The sequence below is a fragment of the Neophocaena asiaeorientalis genome, unplaced genomic scaffold (assembly GCF_003031525.2).
Source record: "Neophocaena asiaeorientalis asiaeorientalis breed wild unplaced genomic scaffold, Neophocaena_asiaeorientalis_V1.1 scaffold132, whole genome shotgun sequence".
NCBI classification, from domain to species: Eukaryota; Metazoa; Chordata; class Mammalia; order Artiodactyla; family Phocoenidae; genus Neophocaena; species Neophocaena asiaeorientalis.
Window position 1 is genome coordinate 1,687,926 of NW_020173393.1, and position 23,953 is coordinate 1,711,878.

The 23,953-nt window shown below is 50.2% G+C and overlaps 3 protein-coding genes across 3 annotated transcripts in view; 1 reads left to right on the plus strand and 2 right to left on the minus strand.

Annotated features, from left to right (window-relative positions):
- ZSWIM3 (zinc finger SWIM-type containing 3) overlaps positions 1 to 5,139 on the minus strand; it is a 14,475-nt gene extending 9,336 nt beyond the window's left edge. Inside the window, exon 1 of the mRNA XM_024746836.1 lies at positions 4,876 to 5,139. Within this exon, the coding sequence (XP_024602604.1) occupies positions 4,876 to 4,949 (74 nt within the window). The 5' untranslated portion in view covers positions 4,950 to 5,139. The remainder of the gene's footprint in view (positions 1 to 4,875) is intronic.
- Positions 5,140 to 5,331: 192 nt separating this feature from the next.
- On the plus strand, positions 5,332 to 18,867 carry ACOT8 (acyl-CoA thioesterase 8). The gene is made up of 6 exons (XM_024746842.1): positions 5,332 to 5,571; positions 6,845 to 6,981; positions 12,857 to 13,082; positions 15,947 to 16,104; positions 16,634 to 16,828; positions 18,628 to 18,867. Exons 1-6 carry the CDS (start codon positions 5,453 to 5,455, stop codon positions 18,738 to 18,740), a joined length of 948 nt encoding a protein of 315 aa, XP_024602610.1. The 5' UTR covers positions 5,332 to 5,452; the 3' UTR covers positions 18,741 to 18,867.
- Positions 18,864 to 23,902, minus strand: SNX21 (sorting nexin family member 21). Its single transcript, XM_024746841.1, has 3 exons — positions 23,562 to 23,902; positions 22,943 to 23,121; positions 18,864 to 19,945 (listed from the first exon to the last, which is right to left on the minus strand). The coding sequence occupies exons 1-3, from the start codon at positions 23,821 to 23,823 to the stop codon at positions 19,271 to 19,273; spliced, it is 1,116 nt and encodes a 371-aa protein (XP_024602609.1). The 5' UTR covers positions 23,824 to 23,902; the 3' UTR covers positions 18,864 to 19,270.
- Positions 23,903 to 23,953: the final 51 nt, after the last annotated feature.

Below are 23,953 nucleotides of genomic sequence, written 5' to 3' on the forward strand. Positions count from 1 at the left end.
TTTTTTTTAATTTTTGGCTGTGTTGGGTCTTTGTTGCTGTGCATGGGCTTTCTCTAGCTGCCGTGAGCAGGGGCTACTCTTCATTGAGGTGTAGCCACTGAACCGCCAGGAATTCCCTTTTACTACTATTTTAAAGAAATCATTATTTCTGTGATTAGAGTTTAATATTTGTCTCCCTGACTGGAGAGGAAGCTCCATGAGGGTAGGGACTCAATTTATCTTTTCAACACTGTGTCTCAGGCACTAGCATGGAGAAAGTTTTCAGTTAACAATTGGTAAAATCAATGAATTAAAGGGCTCATACAATGTAATAAGTGATGTGGAGTAATCTCCAAAATACGCTGACAAGTGAGAAAAGCAAAGGTGCAGAATGATGTGTATAAATAGTATGCGGCGACCTGTGTTAAAAAAAAAAAAGGATGGGGCTCCCCTGGTGGCGCAGTGGTTGAGAGTCTGCCTGCCGATGCAGGGGACACGGGTTCGTGCCCCAGTCCGGGAAGATCCCACATGCCGCGGAGCGGCTGGGCCCGTGAGCCATGGCCGCTGAGCCTGCGCATCCGGAGCCTGTGCTCCGCAACAGGAAAGGCCACAACAGTGAGAGGCCTGCGTACCGCAAAAAAAAAGGATACATATGTACACACAAGATATGTTTGTTCAGCTCATGCAGCTCAATATTAAAAAAGCAAACAACCCAATCAAAAAATGGGCAGAAGACCTAAATAGACATTTCTCCAAAGAAGACATACAGATAGCCAGGAAGCACATGAAAAGCTGCTCAGCATCACTAATTATTAGAGAAATGCAAATCAAAACTACAATGAGGTGTCACCTCACACCAGTTAGAATGGGCATCATCAGAAAATCTACAAACAACAAATGCTGGAGAGGGTGTGGAGAAAAGGGAACCCTCTTGCACTGTTGGTGGGAATGTAAATTGATACAGCCACTATGGAGAACAGTATGGAGGTTGCTTAAAACACTAAAAATAGAATTACCATATGACCCAGCAATCCCACTACTAGGCATACTACCCTGAGAAAACCATAATTCAAAAAGACACAGGCACCCCAATGTTCATTGCAGCACTATTTACAATAGCCAGGTCATGGAAGCAACCTAAATGCCCATCGAAAGACGAATGGATAAAGATGTGGTACACATATACAATGGAATATTACTCAGCCATATAAAAGAACGAAATTGGGTCATTTGTAGAGACGTGGAGGGATCTAGAGACCGTCATACAGAGTGAAGTAAGTCAGAAAAAGAAAAACAAATATCGTATATTAACGCATATATGTGGAATCTAGAAAAATGGTACAGATGAACCGGTTTGCAGGGCAGAAATTGAGACACAGATGTAGAGAACAAATGTATGGACACCAAGGGGGAAAAGTGGCAGGGGGTGGTGGTGGTGGTGGGATGAATTGGGAGATTGGGATTGACATATATACACTAATATGTATAAAATGGATAACAAATAAGAACCTACTGTATAAAATAAAAAATAAAATTAAATTTAAAAAAAGAGATATGTTTGTTCAGGCTCACGGGTATCTCAGGAAGATAATAGCGGTTGTCTCTGGATAACACAGTGGAAGGGACACTGACTTTTAGACCCTTTGATGTAATGTGAAATTTTTAAAAAATTAAATGACTATATTGACCACTCAAAAACAAATTCATTTATTAAATTGTTCAGCCTGCAAAAACAAAACCAATCCGAACCTCTAATCTGTTAGCTGAATCCCTTCCATTCTCTTTCACGCTGCTCCAGCATAAATCTTCCTTCCAGCCAAGCAGGTCTCCTCACTGCCTTCCAAGTACAGCAATGTTAATATCTGCACTAGCTCACACACCATTTCTCCATCCAGGATGTTAACCTTCCTGTGATAGGCAGAATGGTCCCCCAAAAGACGTCCACTTCCTAATCTCTAAAACCTGTGAATATGTTAGGTTACATGGCAAAGGGGAATTAAGATTGCAGATGGAATCAAGGTTGCTAATTAGCTGATTTTTTAAAGGTAAATGATCCTAGATTATCTGCACAGGGTCCTAAAAAAATGGAAGAGGGAGGCAGAAGGGGAGCCAGAGAGGGAGATGGGACGAAGCAGGGTCAGAGTGATGTGATGTGAGGACTCCGCCAATCACTGTTGGCTTTGAAGATGGAGGCAGGGGACCATGAGTCAAGGAGTGTGGGCAGCTTCTAGAAGCTGGAAAAGACTCGGAAACAGATTCTCCTCTAGGGACTACAGAAAGAAATGCAGCTCTGCTGACACCTTGGTTTTAGCCCAGTCAGATCTGTGCCTGACTTCTAACCTACAGAACAGTAAGATACTAAATTTGTGTTGTTAAAACCACTATGTTTGTGATAATTTGTTAGAGCAGCAAATACACCTCCTGACACCTCCCCATCTATGGAGCCCAGCTCAAGCCTCCCTTTCTCACTTGCTCCCCTAGCCCACTGTGATTTTTCTCTGAGTCCCTGCAGCACCAGTTCCGCTGAACTACACATTTAACACTTGATGACTCATTCATTCAACAGTTACTTAAGGCCTGCTATAGGACAAGTCCTGTGCTAGACCCTGGAGACCATCCACCTGAAGGGTGTTTACGCGTGATTATGAGGTGTTTGGACTAGATTCTATGCAAGCAGCATGGTGTTAATCAGTGAGAATGCAAAAAATAGTAAACCAGAGTCCCCCCCGGAAGAGCTCAGCAAACCAGGGACACCTCCGTAAACTGTGTTCCTTAACGATGTGCAAATAACTGTAACAGGCGCTGTCAGAACATAGAGTAGGAGCATCTAACCTAATCTTCAGGGAGTTAAGAAAGGCTTCCTGGAAATTATGCTGATAACTGAAGGAAAAGTAACAATTAGCTAAGACAGAGTTTTCCACAAGTAGCCCAAAATGACCTCAGATTATACAAGAATATTTAATAGTTATTTAGAAATATATACTATCTTTTTGCCACTATACTGTTACTTCTTATATATTATTGCTTAGATTGGTTCTAAAGCTTCTTTGAATATTAGAAGAATTGCAAGAAAAATGTTAAGTAAATTGTAGTTCAGGATATATAGTACAGAGAGGATAGTATAAAAACAACTAATGTTTGAGGAAAAGGGAGCTAAGATAAGTGGATGGGCAAGGTTATTCTAACCAGCAGACGTGGTAAGTGCAAGGACCAGGAAGCTGTGGGCTTGGGACAGGAGCTGAATGTGGAGTAAGACCCGGTGTAGATGGAGCACATGGTGCAAGATGGGGAGGTCAGAAGGGTCAGATGGTCTGGCCAGCCAGCTTAGTAACAGTCCTGGACTTAATCATGAGGGCAACGGGAGGCTACTGCCCTTTATCCGGACTGCAAGCAGTTTGAAAGCAGGGCATTTTTTGGTATTCTTTGGCTGCTTAGAACGATGCTACCGGCAGAGATCAAAGTCCAAGCACCTCACAATGGTACTTACAGACCTTGTCCATAAACTGCAACTGACACAGCCTCCTGTCAAGCATGGCATCCCACACTGTTTCTCCAACATGCCACCTTCTTTGACGGATCTGTGCCCTCGCTCCACAGCTTCTTCTGGTCAAACCCCTCCGTGATACTTGATATTAACCATTGAACTTCTACACTAGCCCTGTGCCTTCATTCACAACCCAGCAGAAACCATTACTTCCAGTGCGAAGCCTTTCCCAGGCATCTGTCACTTCTTCTGCACATCTCTTTTAAAGCATTTATCACATACTAGTTGGTTTACCTAAGTCCAACTCTATGCCACCTCAAGCTCTTTAAGGGCAGGTTTAGTTACTTATTCATCTTTATGTTAGCTGTACCCAGCACAGCACTGGACTTCAGAGTAGGGGAAAAAAACACAGCCTGCCTGCTTAGAGAGTGAGCTTTGGCCAAACGCCTCAACCCAGGGGTCTCAAACTCAGATACACTTTGACTCACTGAGCTGGCCTATAGAGTGTGTGATTACATTTGAATTGATTTTTTTAAAAAGTGGACACATTCGCATAAAGCCTGGATTGCTGACTCCACTTGTCCCAAATCTGGGAACACTGGATCTTCATTTTCACATGGCAGCCATCAGCTGCAGTTAATTGGCCTGCTCGCCATTTTGCCCAGTTCACACTTCTGTTCTCCCTAGCACAAACACCTGGTGTTGGTTATTTCATCATTCCTTTTTGTATAGTTAAAGTTAAATTTTCTTACACTGGGATGTTTCACCTGAGTCCTTAAGGCAATTGAGTTTTCAACCCTTAGCTTAGCCTCCAAGCTTCTTTTCCTATCTGCCAAATGGAAGAAATAACATTTGCCTATAATTTTCAAGACAGTCCTGTGGGGTAAAGCATACAGAATAGAGAACGCTGCCTGGGACATGGGAAGTGTTTGAAAAAAGGTGGTAAATCTCAGGAGCTCAAGAACCATTTACAGAACGAACGAATGAACAAACTACCCAATAAATGACCAGTGTTACTGCTTTGTAAAGAGAAGACTGATGAAGAAAATTCTGGCCAAGGCGTTTTATCTATTTGTGAAGGCCATACTTTGTGTCTGGGATACGGTAGGTGCTCAAAAAATGGGACAAACTGCAGCTATTATGGATTCCATAAAAGCTGTGAATGAAGGCGTGAGTGAGAGAAGGTGAAGCTGGTGGTCAAAAAGCGATGCCTATGGAGCTTTTGCGCTTTTCACCAGGCACACGGCAGGTGCTCAATAAGTGCCTGTGGAATCCTCAAAGAGACAGGGGCCCAGCTGCACTCCCTCCTCCTCCAGGCCGCCCTCCTGGGGACCATCCGGCCTCCTCCCCACCCTCCTGCCCCGCCCCCGCCCCCGAGGACGGAGACGCAGTCCCTGAGAATGAAGGAGCACCTGTTCTCCTTTTTGTAGGCGCTGAAGCACTCCTTGAAGTCCTCGTAGGTCTTGAAGCAGCTGCCTAGCTCCATGGCCGCCCCCTCTGCCCACACCAGGGGGCTGCACCAAGATAAACACCAGGGGTCAGAGGTCACCTCTGAGGGTCTACCGGCTGGCGTGGGCCCAGGACACCTTAAGGGTGGGCCCCTATTGGGTGGCCTGTTAACGGAGCTCAGGAGAAGCCCTCGGCCTGAGAGGGTTACCGTAGGTTGGGGGGCGTCTTTGCTCTCTGACAGAGGGGAAATGACACTCAGCCCTTATTAGCCAGTCCCGGGGCTCCGCCCCCTCACTGTCACATCCAATCACACACGGGTTCCCCGGACTGGCACTCATTTTCTCCAATCGCTAGAGAGCAGGTGGGCATACTCACCCGAAGACTGACAGGATGACCGACCAATCATAACCTGCATCCCACTTTCTCAGGGCTTGAGGGGGACTTCCGGTTACTTAGTTTCTGCTGGAGGCTGCGCGTTTTGTCCAGGTCTCCGCGTGTTCCCCCGAGCGCAGGGTCCCGGGCCGGCAGTAAGTGGGCTACATGTCGTCCCCGCAGGCCCTAGAGGACGAACAGGGCGGCGGCGATCCACCCAGGGACCTCCGCAGCGTCCTGGTCACCAGCGTGCTCAACCTCGAGCTGCTGGACGAGGATCTCTTCAGGTAGCCGGCCGCATCGGGCCCGCACCCACGCATTGGGTCAGAGGCTCCTGATCTTGCCTGCTGCCACCCCATTGCCCCTGCTTGTACCTCCCTGGACGAGGATGGGCTCTGCGCGAGATGCCTGTGCTGCGATTGGGAGGGAACTTGTGCCTGACAAAGCTGCCCCAGCTTCCTCCTCGGCGCGGGGGTCTGTGCATTCCCACCCCTGGGAGGTCCTGGCAATCTAGGCAAAAAGTGGTGACCCAAAGTATCCTTCTCAGCAGCCTCCCCTGAGGAATCATGTCCCAGGGGGAGCCAGTCCAGAAAGGGCAGTGATTTGTCCAAGGGCACAAACTTATCTGCAGCTCCTGCATATTCACTATAATTTCCTCTTACATTCCCCATCCCCACCACCACTAGGGGGGTCTAGTAGCTCTTTATTCATTCTGAGGCCTGAGCCTGTTTCCTTCCTGATGCCGCTTAAATTCTTGACTGTAACTGGGGATTTAATAGTTTGGGCTTCCAAGGCTCCTCCTGGCTTATTGGAAGCTATCTTAGGTATTAACTTAGCCCCACTTAAACCAATTACAAATAACTCCCTGGAGGGCTATTTGCAATGCATTATATGAAAAAAGCTGGGCTGGGCAGTGGGAAGCTGGAGACCTAAATTCTTAATCCTCCACTGGGCTCATGCAATGGGCAAGACTTTTCACCTCTGGGGCCTGTTTCCTCATCTGTGCACTGAAGCGGTTAGACTTGAAGTCTGAGGGCCCTTCAAGCTCTAAATCTAGTTCTTTTAAGAACTGGGCTGTCAAGTTGAGGGGTGTAAGTGGCAGACCTTAATGCAGTCCCCCCCACAGTTTGTGGGGTTCATCTTGGTCTACTCAAGGGCTTGAGAGGCTTATGCCTTACCCTGGTATGGGCAATGGAAGAAACACTGGACTTGGGCTCAGAAGACCCGGGTACTGCTCAGGATGGCAATGGTTGAGCTGTGTGTGTGTGTGTGACCTTGCTCAAGTCAGTTCCCCTCTCTGATCCCTGTTCTCATAGTATAAAATATGGGGATTGGTTCATTATCCTTGACTGAAATCCACAGAAGTTTGGGGCATCCTTAAGGCCTTGAAGTTGTAGGTAGAGTGGTGTTAGGATATTTGCCTGGGGAAAGGCTTTCACCAGATTCTCAAAGCATCCCAAACCCCAATCAGGTTAAGAGATCCTGCACTAGAGGCTCATTGAAGATTGTGGGATATGGCCCAGCACCCAAGTCTTTCCTGTTTTTCCCCTCTCCCCACAGAGGAAGGCATTACTGGGTACCCTCAAACCAGCGGCTGTTTGGGGGTCAGATCGTGGGCCAGGCTTTGGTGGCTGCAGCCAAGTCTGTGACTGAAGATGTCCATGTGCATTCCCTGCACTGTTACTTTGTTCGGAAAGGTAAACCAACCCCTCCCTTAACCCACCCCCACCACTGCTGGCCCAGCAGCCACTTCTTTCTGGCCTTGGGGAGCAGACTGAGAAGAAAGAGGGAGAGAGGTAGAGGGGGGAGGGGAGGGCAGGGAGGGGGGAGGGAGAGGGTTAATTGATCTCCCTTAGGGAAGCCTAAAGAGGAAGAAGGCCTGGGGCCAGGAAGAGCCTTAGACCCCATACCTGCTGAGATACTGGGTACTTGTTTTCTGGCCCACAGTGGCACAAGACTTTGGTGCTTAACTGTTCCCAGTGGGTCTTTTGTTCTTTATTCTTCATACACCTTCTGGTGCCAGTCCTGTGCTGGATCCTCAGAGGGGTGCTGAAACCTCTGCTGGGAGTTTGAGGCAGGCAGCTTAACTTGGAGAAGAGACCAGCCTGGGAAACAAGAGACCTCGGATCTAGTCGGAGCTTTGCCATTGATTCACCAGGCGACCTTGAGTGAGATATAACCACCCTCCCCGACCCCTCCTTCATCCCACCTGGAAAATGCAGAAGGGGCGGGGCCAAGCAAGATCCCTGTAGCTGCTTACAGCTCTGGGATCAAATGAAGGAGAGAGTAATCTTTTAAAACCCATGCTCCCTTTTGAGAAACATAAAAATCTCACTCCTAGGCAGATGCTCCCAATTTTAAGAGTCTCTGTCTTCTGCATGGTCCCATCAGCTGAGAATAATTTATGAAACTTTATATGTGATCTGTATTAAAAAAGACAGTGGGTTTCCGCCTTCATTTTACAAGTATAAAATAGTTAATAGTAAATACACCTTTTCGTACTACGTTCCCAGACCCCTCACTCCCCATCCTTTTACTTCCTTTACTTCCGTGACAGTCATTGCTATAAAGCATTTGAATACTGACCTTGGGGTGAGCCCCGTTCTCAACTTTGATGCTAGCTGGGTGCAGATGCGCCCTTTGTTCCCTCAATTTGGTTGTAAACTCCAAAAGTGCTGGCCTTTTGATATTGTAATCCTTCTAGCCCAGTGAGACAGTTTTGTTTCGTTTTGGGGGGGGTGGGGGCATTACCTGATCTCTCTGAATCAGTTTCATCATCTGGTTTCTGAAAAGAATTCTTAGTCTTTGCAGGTAGAGTATCTAGTGCAGGGCCTGGCATGATGTGGGTTTTCCATAAATGGTAATTATCATTACTTTTTGATGATGAACTTATGGGAATAATTAAAATTTGCATATGTTACAGTGCGCAGCTATGTACATTATCTTGTTTAATTCTTTTAAGTAAACAGCATTCCTGCCACTATTCTATGTATAAGGAACTTTGGACCCAAAGAGGTTATGTAAGAAGCTCCCATAGGGCTTCCCTGGTGGCGCAGTGGTTGAGAGTCCGCCTGCTGATGCAGGGGACGCGGGTTCGTGCCCTGGTCCGGGAGGACTCCACATGCCGCGGAACGGCTGGGCCCGTGAGCCATGGCCGCTGAGCCTGTGCGCCCGGAGCCTGTGCTCCGGGAGGCCAACACTAATAATCACCGATTATTTGTGTCCCTATCTGCTTCTTGAAAGGCTGCAAGACCGCTTAAAATAATTGGCAGCTATTATAGAGCTATTAAAATAAAAGTCACAATTCCCTGGCGGTCCAATGGTTAGGACTCCATGCTTTCACTGCTGAGGGCCTTGGGTTCGATCCCTGGTCGGGGAACTAAGATCCCGCAAGCCATGTGGTGCGGCCAAAAATAAATCAGTTAATTAATTTTTTTTTTTTTTTTTTTTTTTGCGGTACGCGGGCCTCTCACTGTTGTGGCCTCTCCCGTTGCGGAGCACAGGCTCCGGACGCGCAAGCTCAGCGGCCATGGCTCACGGGCCCAGCCGCTCCGCGGCATGTGGGATCTTCCCGGACCAGGGCACGAACCCGTGTTCCCTGCATCAGGCAGGCGGACTCTCAACCACTGCGCCACCAGGGAACCCCAGTTAATTAATTTTTAAAATAAAATAAAAGTCAAGGCAGATTAGGAGTATGGGATTAACAGATACAAACTACTATACATAAAATAGATAAGCAACAAGGATTTACTGTGTACCACAGAGAATTCTATTCAGTATATTGTAATAACCTATAATGGAATATAGTCTGCAAAAAAATTAAGTATGGGAAAAAATAAAACATTTGGGGCAAAAAAATTATTTTAAGAAGGATATTAAGTTTTAAATTTTTTAATTTTTTGGTCGGGCCGCACAGCTTGTGGGATCTTAGTTCCCAGACCAGGGATTGAACTCGTGCCCTCAGCAGTGAAAGCGTGGAGTCCTAACCACCGGACCGGCAGGGAATTCCCTGGGACAAAATTTTCAAAAGTAATAATAAATAAAAGTCAAGGGCCAGGAGGCTAGTAGTAACGGGATTTGGGGGAAATAATTGTGTCAAAATACTAGGCTAAGGCATGTCATTGCAGTTTTATACAAAAGTTAGTTCTGAGATTCCTGGCAGCAAGGCAAAAAGGGAAGCTCTCTTATTAGTTTGTGATGTGACCCTCTACCAGGTACATCAAGATTTATAAACAATGATGGTGCTCCAATGATATATAGATATATTTTTAAATTTTTTTAATTGGAGTATAGTTGCTTTACAATGTTGCTAATAATATTTTTAATTAAAAGATACTAGGAGGTGGAGGTGTTGGTCCTTGGCCATTTATCATATCGATTCTCTTTCTAAAAGCCCAGTATAGAATGTTAGTCAGTTTGGGTTTTTTGTTTGTTTGTTTTTTGATTAAAAAAAGTATTCCTCAGGGTTTCCCTGGTGGCGCAGTGGTTGAGAATCCGCCTGCCAATGCAGGGGACATGGGTTCGAGCCCTGGTCCGGGAAGATCGCACATGCCGCGGAGCAACTAAGTCCGTGTGCCACAACTACTGAGCCAGAACTCTAGAGCCCGCGAGCCACAACTACTGAAGCCTGCGCGCCTAGAGCCTGTGCTCGACAAGAGAAGCCACCGCAATGAGAAGCCTGTGCACCACAGTGAAGAGTGGCCCCTGCTTGCCGCAACTAGGGAAAGCCCATGTGCAGCAACGAAGACCCAACTCAGCCAAAAATAAAATTAAGAAAAAATGTATTTCTCTAGATAGGTAGAAGAATGTAATACAGGTGTTTTCTGACTTGGTATAGGTTTCAAGCACGGAGAATCTTGAGCAGGAGTCAAAAAACATTATTCTGTAAAGGCAGAGTAAATATTTTAGGTTTTGTGGGCAAAAGCAATAGCAGATAGTATGTAAACAAATGGGCTTGGTCATTTTCCAAAAAATGTTATTTACTACGGCATCAGTTTTCCTATCTATACAGTGGTGATAAGACCCACTTTGCATAGTTAATGTGAGACCAACGTGAGAAAAGATACCTTAGCAACAATAAAAAAATTCATAAACAGAAACCTCCATTGAGTAGAGTTGGGAGACCAGAGGGGGGAGCACTCATGCCCTGAAAAAGACTCCTTTCTGGCAAGGACTCAACCAATGAAAAGCCATGGGCTCTTTGTTTACTAGGGCCCTCCCAATTGCACTTTACTATAGCCCTCCCTTTTCCCCTCTATAAAAGCATTCTCCTCTTGCTGGACGGGGACTTGCATGTGGCTCACTGTGGTTGCAGACCCTGAATTGCATTTCTCTGCTGATCCTGAAGAAACCCATCTTTGGGCTTCCCTGGTGGCGCAGTGGTTGAGAATCTGCCTGCCAATGCAGGGGACACGGGTTCGAGCCCTGATCTGGGAAGATCCCACATGCCGCGGAGCAACTGGGCCCGTGAGCCACAACTACTGAGCCTGTGCACCTGGAGCCTGTGCTCCCAACAAGAGAGGCCACGACAGTGAGAGGCCCGCACACCGCGATGAAGAGTGGCCCCCGCACAACGATGAAGAGTGGCCCCCGCTTGCCACAACTAGAGAAAGCCCTCGCACAGAAACGAAGACCCAACACAACGAAAAATAAATAATTAATTAATTTAAAAAAAATTATTAAAAAAAAAAAAAAAGAAACCCATCTTTGCTGGAGAAGTATCTGGCTGTCTGTTTCAGGTCCACATAACTAATGCACTCACTCCATAACTGTTATCTCGCTTCCTTCAATATACTGCAGAGCCTACCAGCTCTGTTCCAATACAAATTTTAAAAAACAGGTCTGGAACTCATTCACACTGAAAGGGAAATCACTAGTAACTGAAAATACTGAATTTTAGCTGCAGCCCAAGGATTGGATGACAGCTTTTTTTTTTTTTTTTTTTTTTTTGATAGGGAAGGGAGGCCTCCTTCCCAGCCCCTGAAATCAGACTGCTTATGTAACTGTCTCGTTTCTGGACTCTTGGGAAGCCCTTCTCAAAGGCCTTTGGCCTTGAGGAGCCCCCATTCTGATTAAAAATGCCCCTTTGGCGTTGCTGGCTAACAGACCTGAGCAAACCCGCTGGGCTTCAGGGCTTCATAGGAGTGTTTATTGCTGTTGAATGAGCCCCCAGTGCCTGGCAGGCTCCCCATTTGGATGGGGTGGAGGAAGCAGTGCTTCTCTAGACCTGCTTCTTTCATCTCAAAGTTGAAAATCATCCCCAAGACATCTTACCACCTACATGTCAGGGTTCTCCAAGGTCAGTCTGACTCAGACTAAAGGACTTCAGGGACACCAGGAAAACTCTCTCTAAAAACCCTCCCTGACCTGTTCATTGAGGGTTAATAGTCCTCACGCTGGGGCCAGTGTCTCCCATCCTGTCTTGTGAGCACAGATAGCGAAGGAGAAGGGTCAGGTTGACTTCCATTTGCATTAGGGATGAAGGGACTGACAGCAGGCTTTTCCTGGGAGAATGAATATCAGACAGTGGCCAAACCATATATAAAAAGAGAACTCTGAGCCACAGCTGGTAGCAACTAGCACAGGAAGCCAACCTACTATCTACAAGTCAGGCTTGGAGGAAGTCAGACCACCATTTCTAGCAGCCAGTCCAGGAAGCCAAACCATAGTCCCTGTAATGATCAGCCCCTAATGGCCAGGACTTGATGAATAACTGAGAGCTTCCCTAATTTTTGCCCCTGCTTCCAACTTAGGACTAACTGGGGAAAGCCAAACATCACCAATTACATAGGCTGCCTATCACCATGCCAGCAGCCTCCAAGCAGGGCATACCTGAAACCTTTTTTTTCCCTATAAAGCTTTCCCGCTCCTCCGTGTGCCTTTGAGTCTCTGCCAAGCGGAAGTGATTATGGCTGACTCCCTTGATGCACTAAACTCTGAATAAATAACCTTTGCTTGTTCTCAAAAAAAAGAAAGAAAGAAAGAAAAGAAAAACAAAAATAAAACAGGCAGCAGGCCAGATTTGCTGACCCCTGATCTAGAAGAATGGTACCGGGTTCATGACAAGATCCCAGTCACAGAAGGAACCAGACAAAAGCTGACAGTATTTTATTGAACAAACACAGAGCACTTACTACGTGCCAGATATTATTCTGAACACTTTACGACTCTGAACTACTTTAATCCTCATTAAAATCCTGAGAGGTATGAATACCATGATGGTCCCCATTTCACAGATGCGTTAACTGCTCTAAGAGGTTAAGTGACTTTCCCAAAGTCACACAGCTGGTGCGAGTCAGAGCCGGACTTTGAATGCAGGGAATCTGGTAGTGTCCCTTCTGCCCTGTGCTATTGACGGAGTGGATCTCCACCTGCACGGGGAGCATCCCAGTGACAGGGTCTAGGGTTCTCTCCCCAGTACCTGGGCTTCATCAGGCCTCAGTCAGTAGCTACCAAGCAGAAAAGGAATGGAGAACAAGCAACAGAGGGGCCTGTCCAGCCATGGTGATGGTGAGAGGGCCTACGGGGCTCAGTTGGGCTCACCGTGTGCTGTGTGCCCTTTGCCTGCTGCAGGGGACCCGAAGGTGCCGGTGCTGTACCAGGTGGAACGGACGCGAACAGGGGTGAGCTTCTCCGTGCGCTCCGTGAAGGCTGTGCAACACGGCAGGCCCATCTTCATCTGCCAGGTCTCCTTCCAGAAGGCCCAGCCCAGCCCTGTGCAGCACCAGTTCTCCATGCCTACCGTGCCCCCACCGGAAGAGCTGCTTGGCCACGAGGCCCTCATTAACCAGTATTTAAGGTGAGAGACCTCAAGGTCCCAGGACAGTGTTCAAACTGCAGTCGCCACCTGTTAGCAGGCCATGGAGTCCTTTAGTTGATCTCGGCCAGCATTTTAAAAAGCTGGACTAGGGAATTCCCTGGCAGTCCAGTGGTTAGGGCTCTGTGATTCTACTGCAGCGGGCACGGGTTCGATCCCTGGTTGGGAAACTAAGATCCCACGAGCCATGAGGCACGGCTGGGGTGGGGGCGGGGCACGGGGAATCTGGACTAGGAAAGAAGATACTAGACTGTATTGCCTGTAGTAAGGGTAGGCATCCTTTTGTGAAACATTAGTTTCAGTTGTGTGTGAGAGCATGTGTGCCCATGGGTGGGTGTTGGATCATGGTGTGAAATGCAGGGCTTCCTATTCAGCCAGTTCAGGTACTGTTACAGCTTTCCTACTGTTTAAATACTGAAATACTTCTATAACTGTTGGTAAATACCTCCCCAGTCCCTGAGTGGTCCCCCTTCTCTTCCAGGGTCACCCATGACCCAGCAGCCTAGGAGTTAATGCCTGCCAGGGGTGAGGGTCCTGCTGCAGAGCTGTGGCCCTGCTGCCTTTGCCTTAGTGCATGTTAAGTATTTTGAATGTCACCTGGTAAAATAGGTTTCTTACTTGAATCACAGCTAATAAAGTTGGAAAAATGCTGGGGCAGTGGAAAGAGCTCTGGGTCCTGACACAGGACAAGTCCATGTGCCCAACTTGCACAGTGAGGCCAAACCAACCGAAACATCGGAGTTTGGAGCAGAGAAAGGTTTATTCCAAGGCCATGCAAGGAGATGGGTGGCTTATGCCCTAAAAAACCCCGAGCTCCCTGAAGGGCTCTAGAGCACAGGCTCAGTAGTTGTGGCACACGGGCCTAGTTGCTCTGCGACATGTGGGATCTTCCCAGACCAGGGATCAAACCCATGTCCCCTGCACTGGCAGATGGATTCTTAACCACTGCGCCACCAGGGAAGTTCTTCCTGAAGGGTTTTGGCAAAGCATTTTTAAAAGCCAGGTAAAGGAGGAGGGTCGCAGGGTACGTGATCAGCTCATGCACGATTCTCTGATTGGCTGACGGTGAGGTAAGAGGGCAGTTAACATTGTTAGTCCTTAAGCTCCAGGAGGCCTGGGGCTATGCGCTCACGGTCATCAAGTAGTTAACATCTTTCATTTGGCTGGGGGGGTGTGGTTAGCATCTGTAAAACAACTCAGGAAATGTGCATCACATACTGTTATCTAGGTACTTCAGAGAGCAAAGCAGAGGATATGGGGGAAGGCCCTGTCCCAGGAAGGCCCCATAGGGTCCTGCTCCATTACAGTTCCCCTCCTCAATCTTGAGGAGAACAGGTTTTGAACAATAAAAGGAATAAAGGTTCAGATAAGGAGGTTAATCATAAACTTGACAGAGGTATCCACAGGGTCCTGCTCGGTTATAGATTGGGGCCAGGGCTCCACTTCCCACCTGCTGTGTTGCTTTGCTCGACTCCCCAGCCTCTCAGAGCCCTGCTTCTTCATCTAAAAAATGGGAATGGCTGCTTTTGCCCTGCAGACTTCGCAGCTCTATCGTAAGGAGAGCCCCGCTGCCTTGTGCAGCAGTCAGGGCTGTCAGCCCGGTGTGATGGAACAGACGTGCATCTGCACCTGGGAAAAGCCTGGGTTCAAATCTAGACTCTGCCCCCGCCAGCTGTGTGAGTTTGGCAAGTTGCTTTTCCACTCTGTGCCTGTGTCCTCAGTTGTAAAATGGTGCCAATCAGAATTTCTACCTTATAAGGCTGCTGTGAGGATTACACAAGATAACAAGGCCCTCAGCGAGTGCTCAGTAAATTGTAGTTACATCACTCTTGACAGAGAGGAATAAGCACAGAGCCCGGTATGCGGTCAGAGCTCCAAAATGTTTGAGAAATGAAAGGAGGACATTGTTCTTAAAGGTCCCTGAATCTAGAGCTGTGTGTCCCATAAGGAAGCCGCTAACCACAGGTGGCTGTATTAAGTTAATTAACATTAAATAGAAATAATTCAGCTCTGGTCCACGGTCACACTGGCCACATTTCAAGCCCTCAACAGCTACATGTGGCTCGTGGCTACCACAGCGGACAGGGCAGCCACAGACCATACCATCATCACAGAAGGTTCTGTCAGACAGGGCTCGAAAGGATAGGGATCGAAACGGAAATACCGGGGAAGAGCCTAGGGGCACAAGGGGTGTCCTTACTGTGGCAAAGGGGCTTCCCTGGAAATGGGCTCCTCTCCCTGGAACACAGCGTCCCCAGTTGCTCAGGGTTAGGTAAGTCAGTCCAAGTAGGGCAGCCTATTTCCTGAGTGTTAGAATAGAGAAGTGGTTAAGAGCGTGAACCGAGGAGCCAGACTGGCTGGGTCCGAATCCCGCGCCCCTCCACTTCCTGAGCAGGCTACCTGCACCCTCTGTGCTTGCTTCACTTATCAGATGGCAGTGAGAACAGCATGGATCTCACAGAGGTGTTGACGGGTGAGTTCATGTGTGTGAAATGCCTGGAACAGGGCCTGTCACAGGGTACACCGCATGACTAGATGATGTGTTGGCTTCATATGCCTTATCTTGTCTCCTCCACAGTATTTACTGTGAGGTAGGTGACTGTCATTATCCACATTTTGCAGATGGGAAAAAGGCTGAGCGATGACTAACTTGCACCAGGCCAGAGGACTCATAAGTGGCAAAGAAAGGATGCAAGTCTATCCTATCTTGCCTGCCAGAGGGGAGGGGAGCTTTGGGGATAAGTCAGGAGTCCCTGTGGAGGAATGAGAGGGGTCAGAAGAGGTGGCTCAGAGGACAGGCTCCCCATCTTCCTGGGTCTCCCCATCCCTCTCCCCTTTACTTTCAGGGACCCTAACCTCCAAGAGAAGTACCGAGTGGGGCTGAACCGAACCGCTGCCCGGGAGGTGCCCATTGAGATCAAGCTGGTAAACCTACCCACTCTGAGCCAGCTGCAGAGCATGGAGCCCAAACAGATGTTCTGGGTGCGAGCCCGGGGCTACATTGGTAAGAGGACCCCGTGGCCTGAAAGGAAACGCTCTCCGGGGGCCTAGACCTGTACCTCATTTGCCCTTTGTGGCCTTGGGCATGTTACTTCCCCACTCTGGGCCTGTTTACGTATCTGCATGATGGGGAGGTTGGCTCAGCCCTTTGCATGGGGAGAACGGGCAGGTGACGGTTGGTAATCCTAATGTTGGTCCTTTCTGGGAAAGGCAAGGCACCTCGCCAAGATTCTTCCCCAGGTCCCCTGCTAAGCATCAGATGCCTTTGTGCAAACTGGAAGAAGACACTTCGGGGGTCCACGGTGGGAGACTTGGGGACTGAAGATTGGATTTCAATCCTCACCTGCACCTGCCCCCCTCCCATCCCTGTCTCCCTTATCGCCCATCACACACACACACCTTGGGCCAGGTGCCCTTGGGCAGTGAACAGTCTGCACACCTATGCACGGCAGCCCCTTTCTCCCTACCTCCCTGCAGGTCCTGAGCTGTAAAGCCCAGGAGCCCAGGGCTGATGGGGCCGGAATCTGTTGCAGGGGAGGGCGACATGAAGATGCACTGCTGCGTGGCAGCCTATATCTCGGACTATGCCTTCCTGGGCACAGCACTGCTGCCCCACCAGTGGCGGCACGAGGTGCACTTCATGGTCTCCTTGGATCACTCCATGTGGTTCCACGCCCCTTTCCGAGCTGACCACTGGATGCTCTATGAGTGTGAGAGCCCCTGGGCTGGTGAGTGTGGGACCATGGGGGATGAGGGTGCTGACCCTGGGAGGGCAGGGAGCCTGCTTTCTTGGGTGATGCTGTCCCCCACCCACTTTCTATGGAGCACCACACAGATCACTCACTTCCTCTTCTGCTTCCCTAGGCTGTGGTATCCTTGTCTTCAAAATGACAGGGTGAGGCCTGAGGATCGGACACCTGCTCAGCTCTTAATTTCTGTAACATGCTGGGAGTGATTCAGTTTATCTCAGAGACTCAGTTCTAGTCCCAGAACCACTTCAGATTACCTGTGTGATCTTGGGCAAGTCCCATCTCCTCTCTGAGCCTGTTTCCCCATCTCAACAAATAGGGTTGCATTAAAACAGAGGTATCCAAAGCTGGTGGCCCATCAGACCACCCCTTGGGGGAGCTTTTTCAGAACCTTCTCAGATTCCATCCCTAAGATTCTGACTCTGCAGATCTTGGATGAGGTCCAGGAAACTATTTTTAAGAAGCTCCCAGGACTTCCCTGGCGGTCCAGTGGTTAAGACTCCGTGCTTTCACTGCAAGGGGCCCAGGTTTGATCCCTGGTCGGGGAACTAAGATCCCACATGCGGCACGGCGCAGTCAAAAAATTAAAAAAAGAAAAAAGCTCCCTATGTGATTCTGACAATTAACCTGGTTGAGGGTCAGGGCACTCAGCATTCTCTAAGGGCCCCACTGCTTGGATACTCCTTATAGTGTTGAGAGAAACCCAGACTCGTTCATCAGTGCCTAGTCTCAGAGCCCTGGGTTCCTTTCCAAGGAAGTGCATTTCAAAGAAAAGCCTTGCTTCGTGAACCACGGACAAAACTTGAGGGACTTCTTATACTCAGGGAAGGGGGGCTCTCGAGCACTGACAGCATCACAGTAAAGGAGCCACAACTTGAAGTTAGGACTCTTGGGTTCATGTTTGGCCTGAGCCTTAAGGCCAAGTTCCTGAGCCTCTCTGGATTTGACTGGCATCATCTGGAACATGGGACAAGGCCTAAGTGAGCTGTTATGCACATAAGAGAAACCAGCAGTTCCCTTCCTAAATAATCAGACTAAGGCCCTGGGCTAGCAAGGGAGAATCTCCACGTGGGGAGGGGGGTGGCCAGGCCTCACGGCTCCAAGTCCTGTCCTCCGAGCCCCTTTGTCCCTGTGGGGATGGAGGTGGGTTTTTTTTGTTGTTGGTTTGTTTGTTTGAATGAATTACCAGCCTGGAGGGCCTGGTTTGATTTATTATAAAGGGAACTGATGGGGACTTCCCTGGTGGCGTAGCGGTGGGAGTCCGCCTGCCGATGCAGGGGACACGGGTTCACGCCCCAGTCCGGGAAGATCCCACATGCCGCGGAGCGGCTGGGCCCGTGAGCCATGGCTGCTGAGCCTGCGCGTCCAGAGCCTGTGCTCTGCAACGGGAGAGGCCACAATGGTGAGAGGCCCGTGTACCGCAAAAAAAAAAGGGGGGGGGAAGTGATGGGTTTCCTCACACAGGTGGCCAGAAGTGGGGCAGATCTGGTTAGCTGAGCTACTGAACCAGACTGTTCTCAGAACGTATCCCCTTGGGATTTTTTTGAGGAAGCCAGCAGATATGTGAAAGTGCTTTTAAACCATCAAGTGGGATTCCCATGGGAGGAGTTACCCCTGATGACCAACCATAATAGGCTCCTAAAAGGGTGCTTGGAGATTGGGAGTGACCACGACACTGAGCGTACCCTGGCATGGGGTGGCCCAACCTGAGTTGTACGTTTTTCAAGGAGGGCATTTGGCTGGGTGGAAGGAAACAGTTCTCTCCCTTATCTTCGCAGGTGGCTCCCGGGGCCTAGTTCATGGGCGGCTGTGGCGTCGGGACGGGGTTCTGGCTATGTCCTGTGCCCAGGAGGGCGTGATCCGAGTGAAGCCCCGGGACTCAAAGCTGTAGCCAGAGGTACCAGCTTGGTCTGGGGCTTCAAGGATCTCCCTTCTCCCCCGACTCCTGAGGCAGGAGTTACCATCCAGGGTTGGGCCTTTGGTCCTGAACATGGAATAAAGAGACTTCTACCAGTGGAGCTGCTGGCTTTTAATCCCCCTTGGCCGGAAATGCAGCCCTCCCTCCAGCCATCAACCCCAGGACTCCTGGGCCAGAGTTCCTGGCCCTTAGCCAGGCTGGCTCGGAGGCCCAAGGAAAAGGGACCGTTGACCCTGACCTGGGGCACAGCCCCCAGAATTCATAAGCTTGAGAGGCTGCACCAGACTTTCTCCCTGCACCATCCTAGCCAAAGCTTGTCCTGAGCCCAGCTCAACAGAAGAAGCACATTTCTTCAGTCTGCTACAAATCCTTTGTGGAACTTCTAGGGGTTCCCAGCACCCCTGGTCACCTCCCAACTGCTGTCCATGTCCTCATCTGCCCCTACCCCACTTCCCATCCTGGGGCAGTGCCTCTCCCCACAGTGGCCTTAAGTCTAGGTGTGGTTAGTCCAGCACCTCCTTGATGAGTAGTTCTTTGAGACTGGGGGGTGGCGTGGGCGTCAGGCCTGCCTCTTGCAGGGCCTGGAGCCGGGCCTCTGATTGGTGTTTGTCCAGGCCCAGGTGCCAGGAGAGCCGCACGTGGGCCTCCAGAAAGGGTGCCAGAAAAGGGTGAGGGCTCTTGTCCCCCAGCAGCTGTAGGGCCTTCTCACAGCATGCCCGGGCCTCCCCAGGGTCCTCCAGCTCCTGGTGGCACACAGCCAGCCCCGCCAGGGTCAGCAGAGGGCGGTCTGGGCCTGAGGGGACACCCAGCTGGGCCTGCAGCTGCCAGGCGTTGGCCCAGAGCGCCAGGGCCTCGCGGTAGAGGCCAGTGCAGGTGAGGCTCTGCGCCCGCCGCAGCTCCGGCAGCACAAAGAAGTCTTGCAGGTCCGGGGCCTGGCGCAGCTCAGGGACTGCCTGGAGGTGGCCCAAAAACTGCTCGAAGGCCCGGCTGCGACGGGCGATGGTCTCTGTGGTAAAGTTCCGGCGCAGGCGCTTGCGGGGGAAGGAGATGGCAGCCATGGGGCCCCGGAACTGCCGCTGCAGGTTTCGGTGCAACCGCTCAAAGTCCGAGTATCGGCGGGAGATCTGGGCTGGCTGGCGACCCGGTGGCCCCGGGCCCATCACGGCGAGGGTGTAGAGCTGCGGGGGAGGGTGGGGGTCAGGGCAGGTGCAAGGTGTCCCCGGGACCCTTCCCTCTCACTTCCAGCTCTCTTCCCCCACCTCTTCCCTTCACCCCCGAGGCTGCTGGGAAGCCCAGTCTCATCTTACCTGAGGCTCATCTGAAATGACCCAGGCCCAAGGCAGCATGGGGAGAAAAAGACAGAGATGAGCTTCAGCGCCTGGTCCAGCCGCCCCCTCTGCCCCTCCTAGGGAGTACTCCCTTCGCATAGGGCAGTGAGCTCTTCTTACAGCCCCTCTGGAAAACCAGCCGAGGGTCGAAACCCAGGCCCATCTCTTGGGCCTCTAGAGCCAACCTTTAGGATCAGCCTGGAGCTTCATTCCACTCTGGATACATAGCCCCACATCCCTGGCCAGGTTATTCCAATCCAGACCCAGAACACAGGTCTTCAGACAGCCCCAGTAGCGACCAGTGTGAAAAGTGCGCTGGGACCCAAGTTCTAACCTCAGGTCAGGTGCTCCCTCACTATGTGATGTCAGGCAGGGCAGTCCCCTTCTTGGGTCCGCTTCCGACTCTAGTGACTGGAGCGCTGGCCCAGCTCACTGTTTACTTAAGTGTGGGACGTGTGCAAACTTTGGTACCTGGGTGGTTTAGGGGGTAGGTACTGGAGTATATAACACTGAATCAGAGGCAGGAGGCGATGCCCCCACTAATGCTCTGTGAACCTTTCTGACTGCACATTGAGAAGCTCTCAGTTTGGTTTAAAAAAGCCCTTTTCATCTCCATTTTTAGAAAAGAGCCAGAAAGAGACTCTCAGGTCAGGGCCTTCTTCAGGCAGCAGCACCCAGGCAGGGCTTAATGACACTCTCACTGCTTTTATTTCTACGGTTATCTTCTCTTTATGGCAAGTGAGCCTTTCCATATACAGTTGTGCTATAAAGTTGTCTTTTAAACTTATTTTTCAAAAATAGGTTTATTTGAAGAGAAACGTGAAGCACAGAATGGTACAAGTAGCATTCAGATAGGACAAGGACTGTGAGGGTGCTGGAGGTTTGGGAAACACTGAACAAGATAACCACTAAGCTTCCCCCCAGGTCCGAGAACCCAAATATAGATTAATCTGTAACCATGCTGAGCTAACAGGTCTAAAGGGGGGATTAGCAAGCGTTCGATGTTGAAAGCATACTAACACCAAACCGAGATTCTTCTCTCGAATTTGTTCTGTGTAACTGCCAATATCCTAGCCACCCCTGGTCAGTTCGGTTTGCCTGCTCTATCCTTCCCTTGAAGATTCAGTGTACATGAATATTCAGGATTGAAAAGTTTAACAGTAAAGAAACTTATTTTACTCTTGTTCAATTCTGCATTCCCCAAACATTGCTTATTGACTGTAAAAACTTTTTTTTTTTTTTTAAGAACAGTTATTGATATTCCAGGGAGGGAACCAATTTTCTGCTGAACACATTTCAGGAAGCACTGGCCTACAGTGACCCCTTATGCTCATCTAGCTTTTATTTTCATTTGTAATTTCTGGACAAAAACCCATTTTACATCCATTATCTGATCCTTATACTGTCCTGCTGAGATAGGTAATGAGAGTCACTCCATTAACTGAGCGCCTACCCTGCACCACGTGCTGTGCCTAGCTCTTCACATCTACTATTTTATTATCACAACAGCACTGCCCAGAAGCCATCCTTACCTCCGTTTGACAGCTCAGGAAGCAGGCCCCAAGAGGGGGCAAAGGGCTCAAAGACCTCCCTTAAGCTGGTAAAGGGCCCAGCTGGGACTCAAACCCAGGCCGACCTAATTCCAAAGCCTGTGCTCTTAACCCCGAGGAGATGTTAAAGCAGGATTTAGGGTCCCCATCAAACAAAGAGAAGATTCGTTTCCCCAGACCTGGGCCAGGCCAAACTTGGCTCTATCTTGTCATTCTCTTCCCAGAGTTGCCCGCATACTTCCTTGTCTCCCAGCTGCTACTGATCCTTGGCGCCCCCTTCCTGTGCATGACCCCCAGCCAGGACTTTCGCCACTTAAGATCTGATCATCGGAGTCAATCCCTGCTCAAATGGGAGCAGTCGCCTCATGGGCGTGGCCCTTTTTTCACTAAGAGCTGCAGAGAGGGGTGGAGAAGCCCAGATGTGGGACAGGGCTCCAGGCCCCCTTCCTGCTGAGTCAGAAATGGAGGAGGGAAGTGGGAGGCAGGGAGTTGCTGCTGCCATGACCAGCCAGGTCAGGCTGGGTTTCAGGACCGGGACCACCGAATTCGCCATGTGTGTCTCCTTTCCACAGCCAGGAAATCAGGGCCTCCCCACTGCACTGATCTTCACCCCAACCCTACCCATCCCATAAATCCAGTCCTTAGGACAAACATTCTGTACAGGTGTGGGTGCTGGAGAACTGACTTTCCTGGGTTGTAAAGAGGCTACAACAGGCCCTAGAGGCCAGACATTTTCAACCCAAAGGTAAGTAATAATAATAGAACTACCATTTTATCGAGCACTTCACGATGCCAGGTGCAATGCTAAGGGCTTTCTATGCACTGTCTCATTTGATTTCTGCGACAATCCTGGGCATTATCCCCTCGTTCAGATGAGGAAACAGGGTCGTCAAAGTTTCACAATTCACCCAAAGTCAAACGACTGGTAGTAACTGGGATCCAAAACCCATTTTTCTAACCACTAACCAATGCAACTTGGATCTCAAGTCTGACTCAGATAATATTCTTCCTTGTGTATCTTGCATCTTGCGACGATTTGCAAAAACCAGGGAGCAGGGGACACGCACACTAGTTCTTAGTCTCAGAACCAGGACTGGACAGGTCCATAGTCCCTCAAAAAAGTTTTAAGTCATTTGCCTGAGGATTTGCTCAAGTTACATCCCCTTTCTGGCTTCAGTTTCCCCATCTGTAAAATGGGGCAGCCACTTATACACAGCCAGATCCCCCAGGAAGCTGGCGTTTTCTCTTAGCCAGACTTCTAGACTCACAGCCCAGGGATTCCTGGACCCTCACTCACCACGTACTTGGAGGGCGGGTCCTTGACCACGTTGGCGCTGGTCACCTCAAAGAGCAGCCGCTGGGGTACGAGGGTGTTCCGGGACTTCTTCCAGAAATCTTGCAACTGCCGTGTCAGGAGCTGACTGCCCCGCTGCCCATCAGGTGGGGGACTCCGTTCTGCATGAGCACAGGATGGGCCTGGGGCCAGGTTCCACATAAATTACATGCCCTGACCTCATTCATCCTCCCAACAAATGACAAAGGATTTATCCCCATTTGACATAAATGGAAACGGAGGGCCAGAGAGGGGGCCTGGTGCCAAACACCTGCCCGGCAGACAGTAGATGTTAAATAAATATCTCCACCCCCAAAACATTGCTAGCACATTACTACCATTTGTATCCCAGACCCTGTACATATCATGCCCTAAACAACCCGGGATGGGAGTGATTTCCCCTATTTGACACAAAGGAACTTGGCTGAGAGACGTGTTGTGACTCTGTCAAGGTCACACAGCCAAGAGGTGGCTGGGGCACTTAAAGAAGTGTCTGCGTTTCGGCTGGATCAGCTCGGGAACGCGGCTGGGGTGGAGGCCTAGTCGAGCCCCAGGGTTCCCGCCTCCATCCTCCCGCACTCGCCTGCGTCTTCTCCCGCCGCCCGGTCCCCATCGGGCAGCGGGTCGTGGTCAGCCTCCTCATCGTCCTCGTCGTCCTGGTCCTCGTCTTCCTCGGCACTGGTGAAGCTCAGGGTGCCGCTGAGGCGGGACGACAGGCCCTCGGCGTCGTCGTCCTCCAGTTCCGAGCTCTCCGGGAACTGCTCGGCCTCGGGGCCGGCCGCTGCCTCCCCGGGGCCGTCGCCGGTCAGGGCGTGCCGCAGCCGGTGCAGGAGCCGCGAGGCCATGGCACCCCGGGGGGAGCTCGCGACGCTGGGTCCCGGGCTGGGGACGGAGGCGGACCCCAGCCCCGCGCGGGGAGGGGGCGGGGAGGGGCCGGGATTGGGGGAGGGAGGGGCCCCGGGGAGGCCCCGCCCT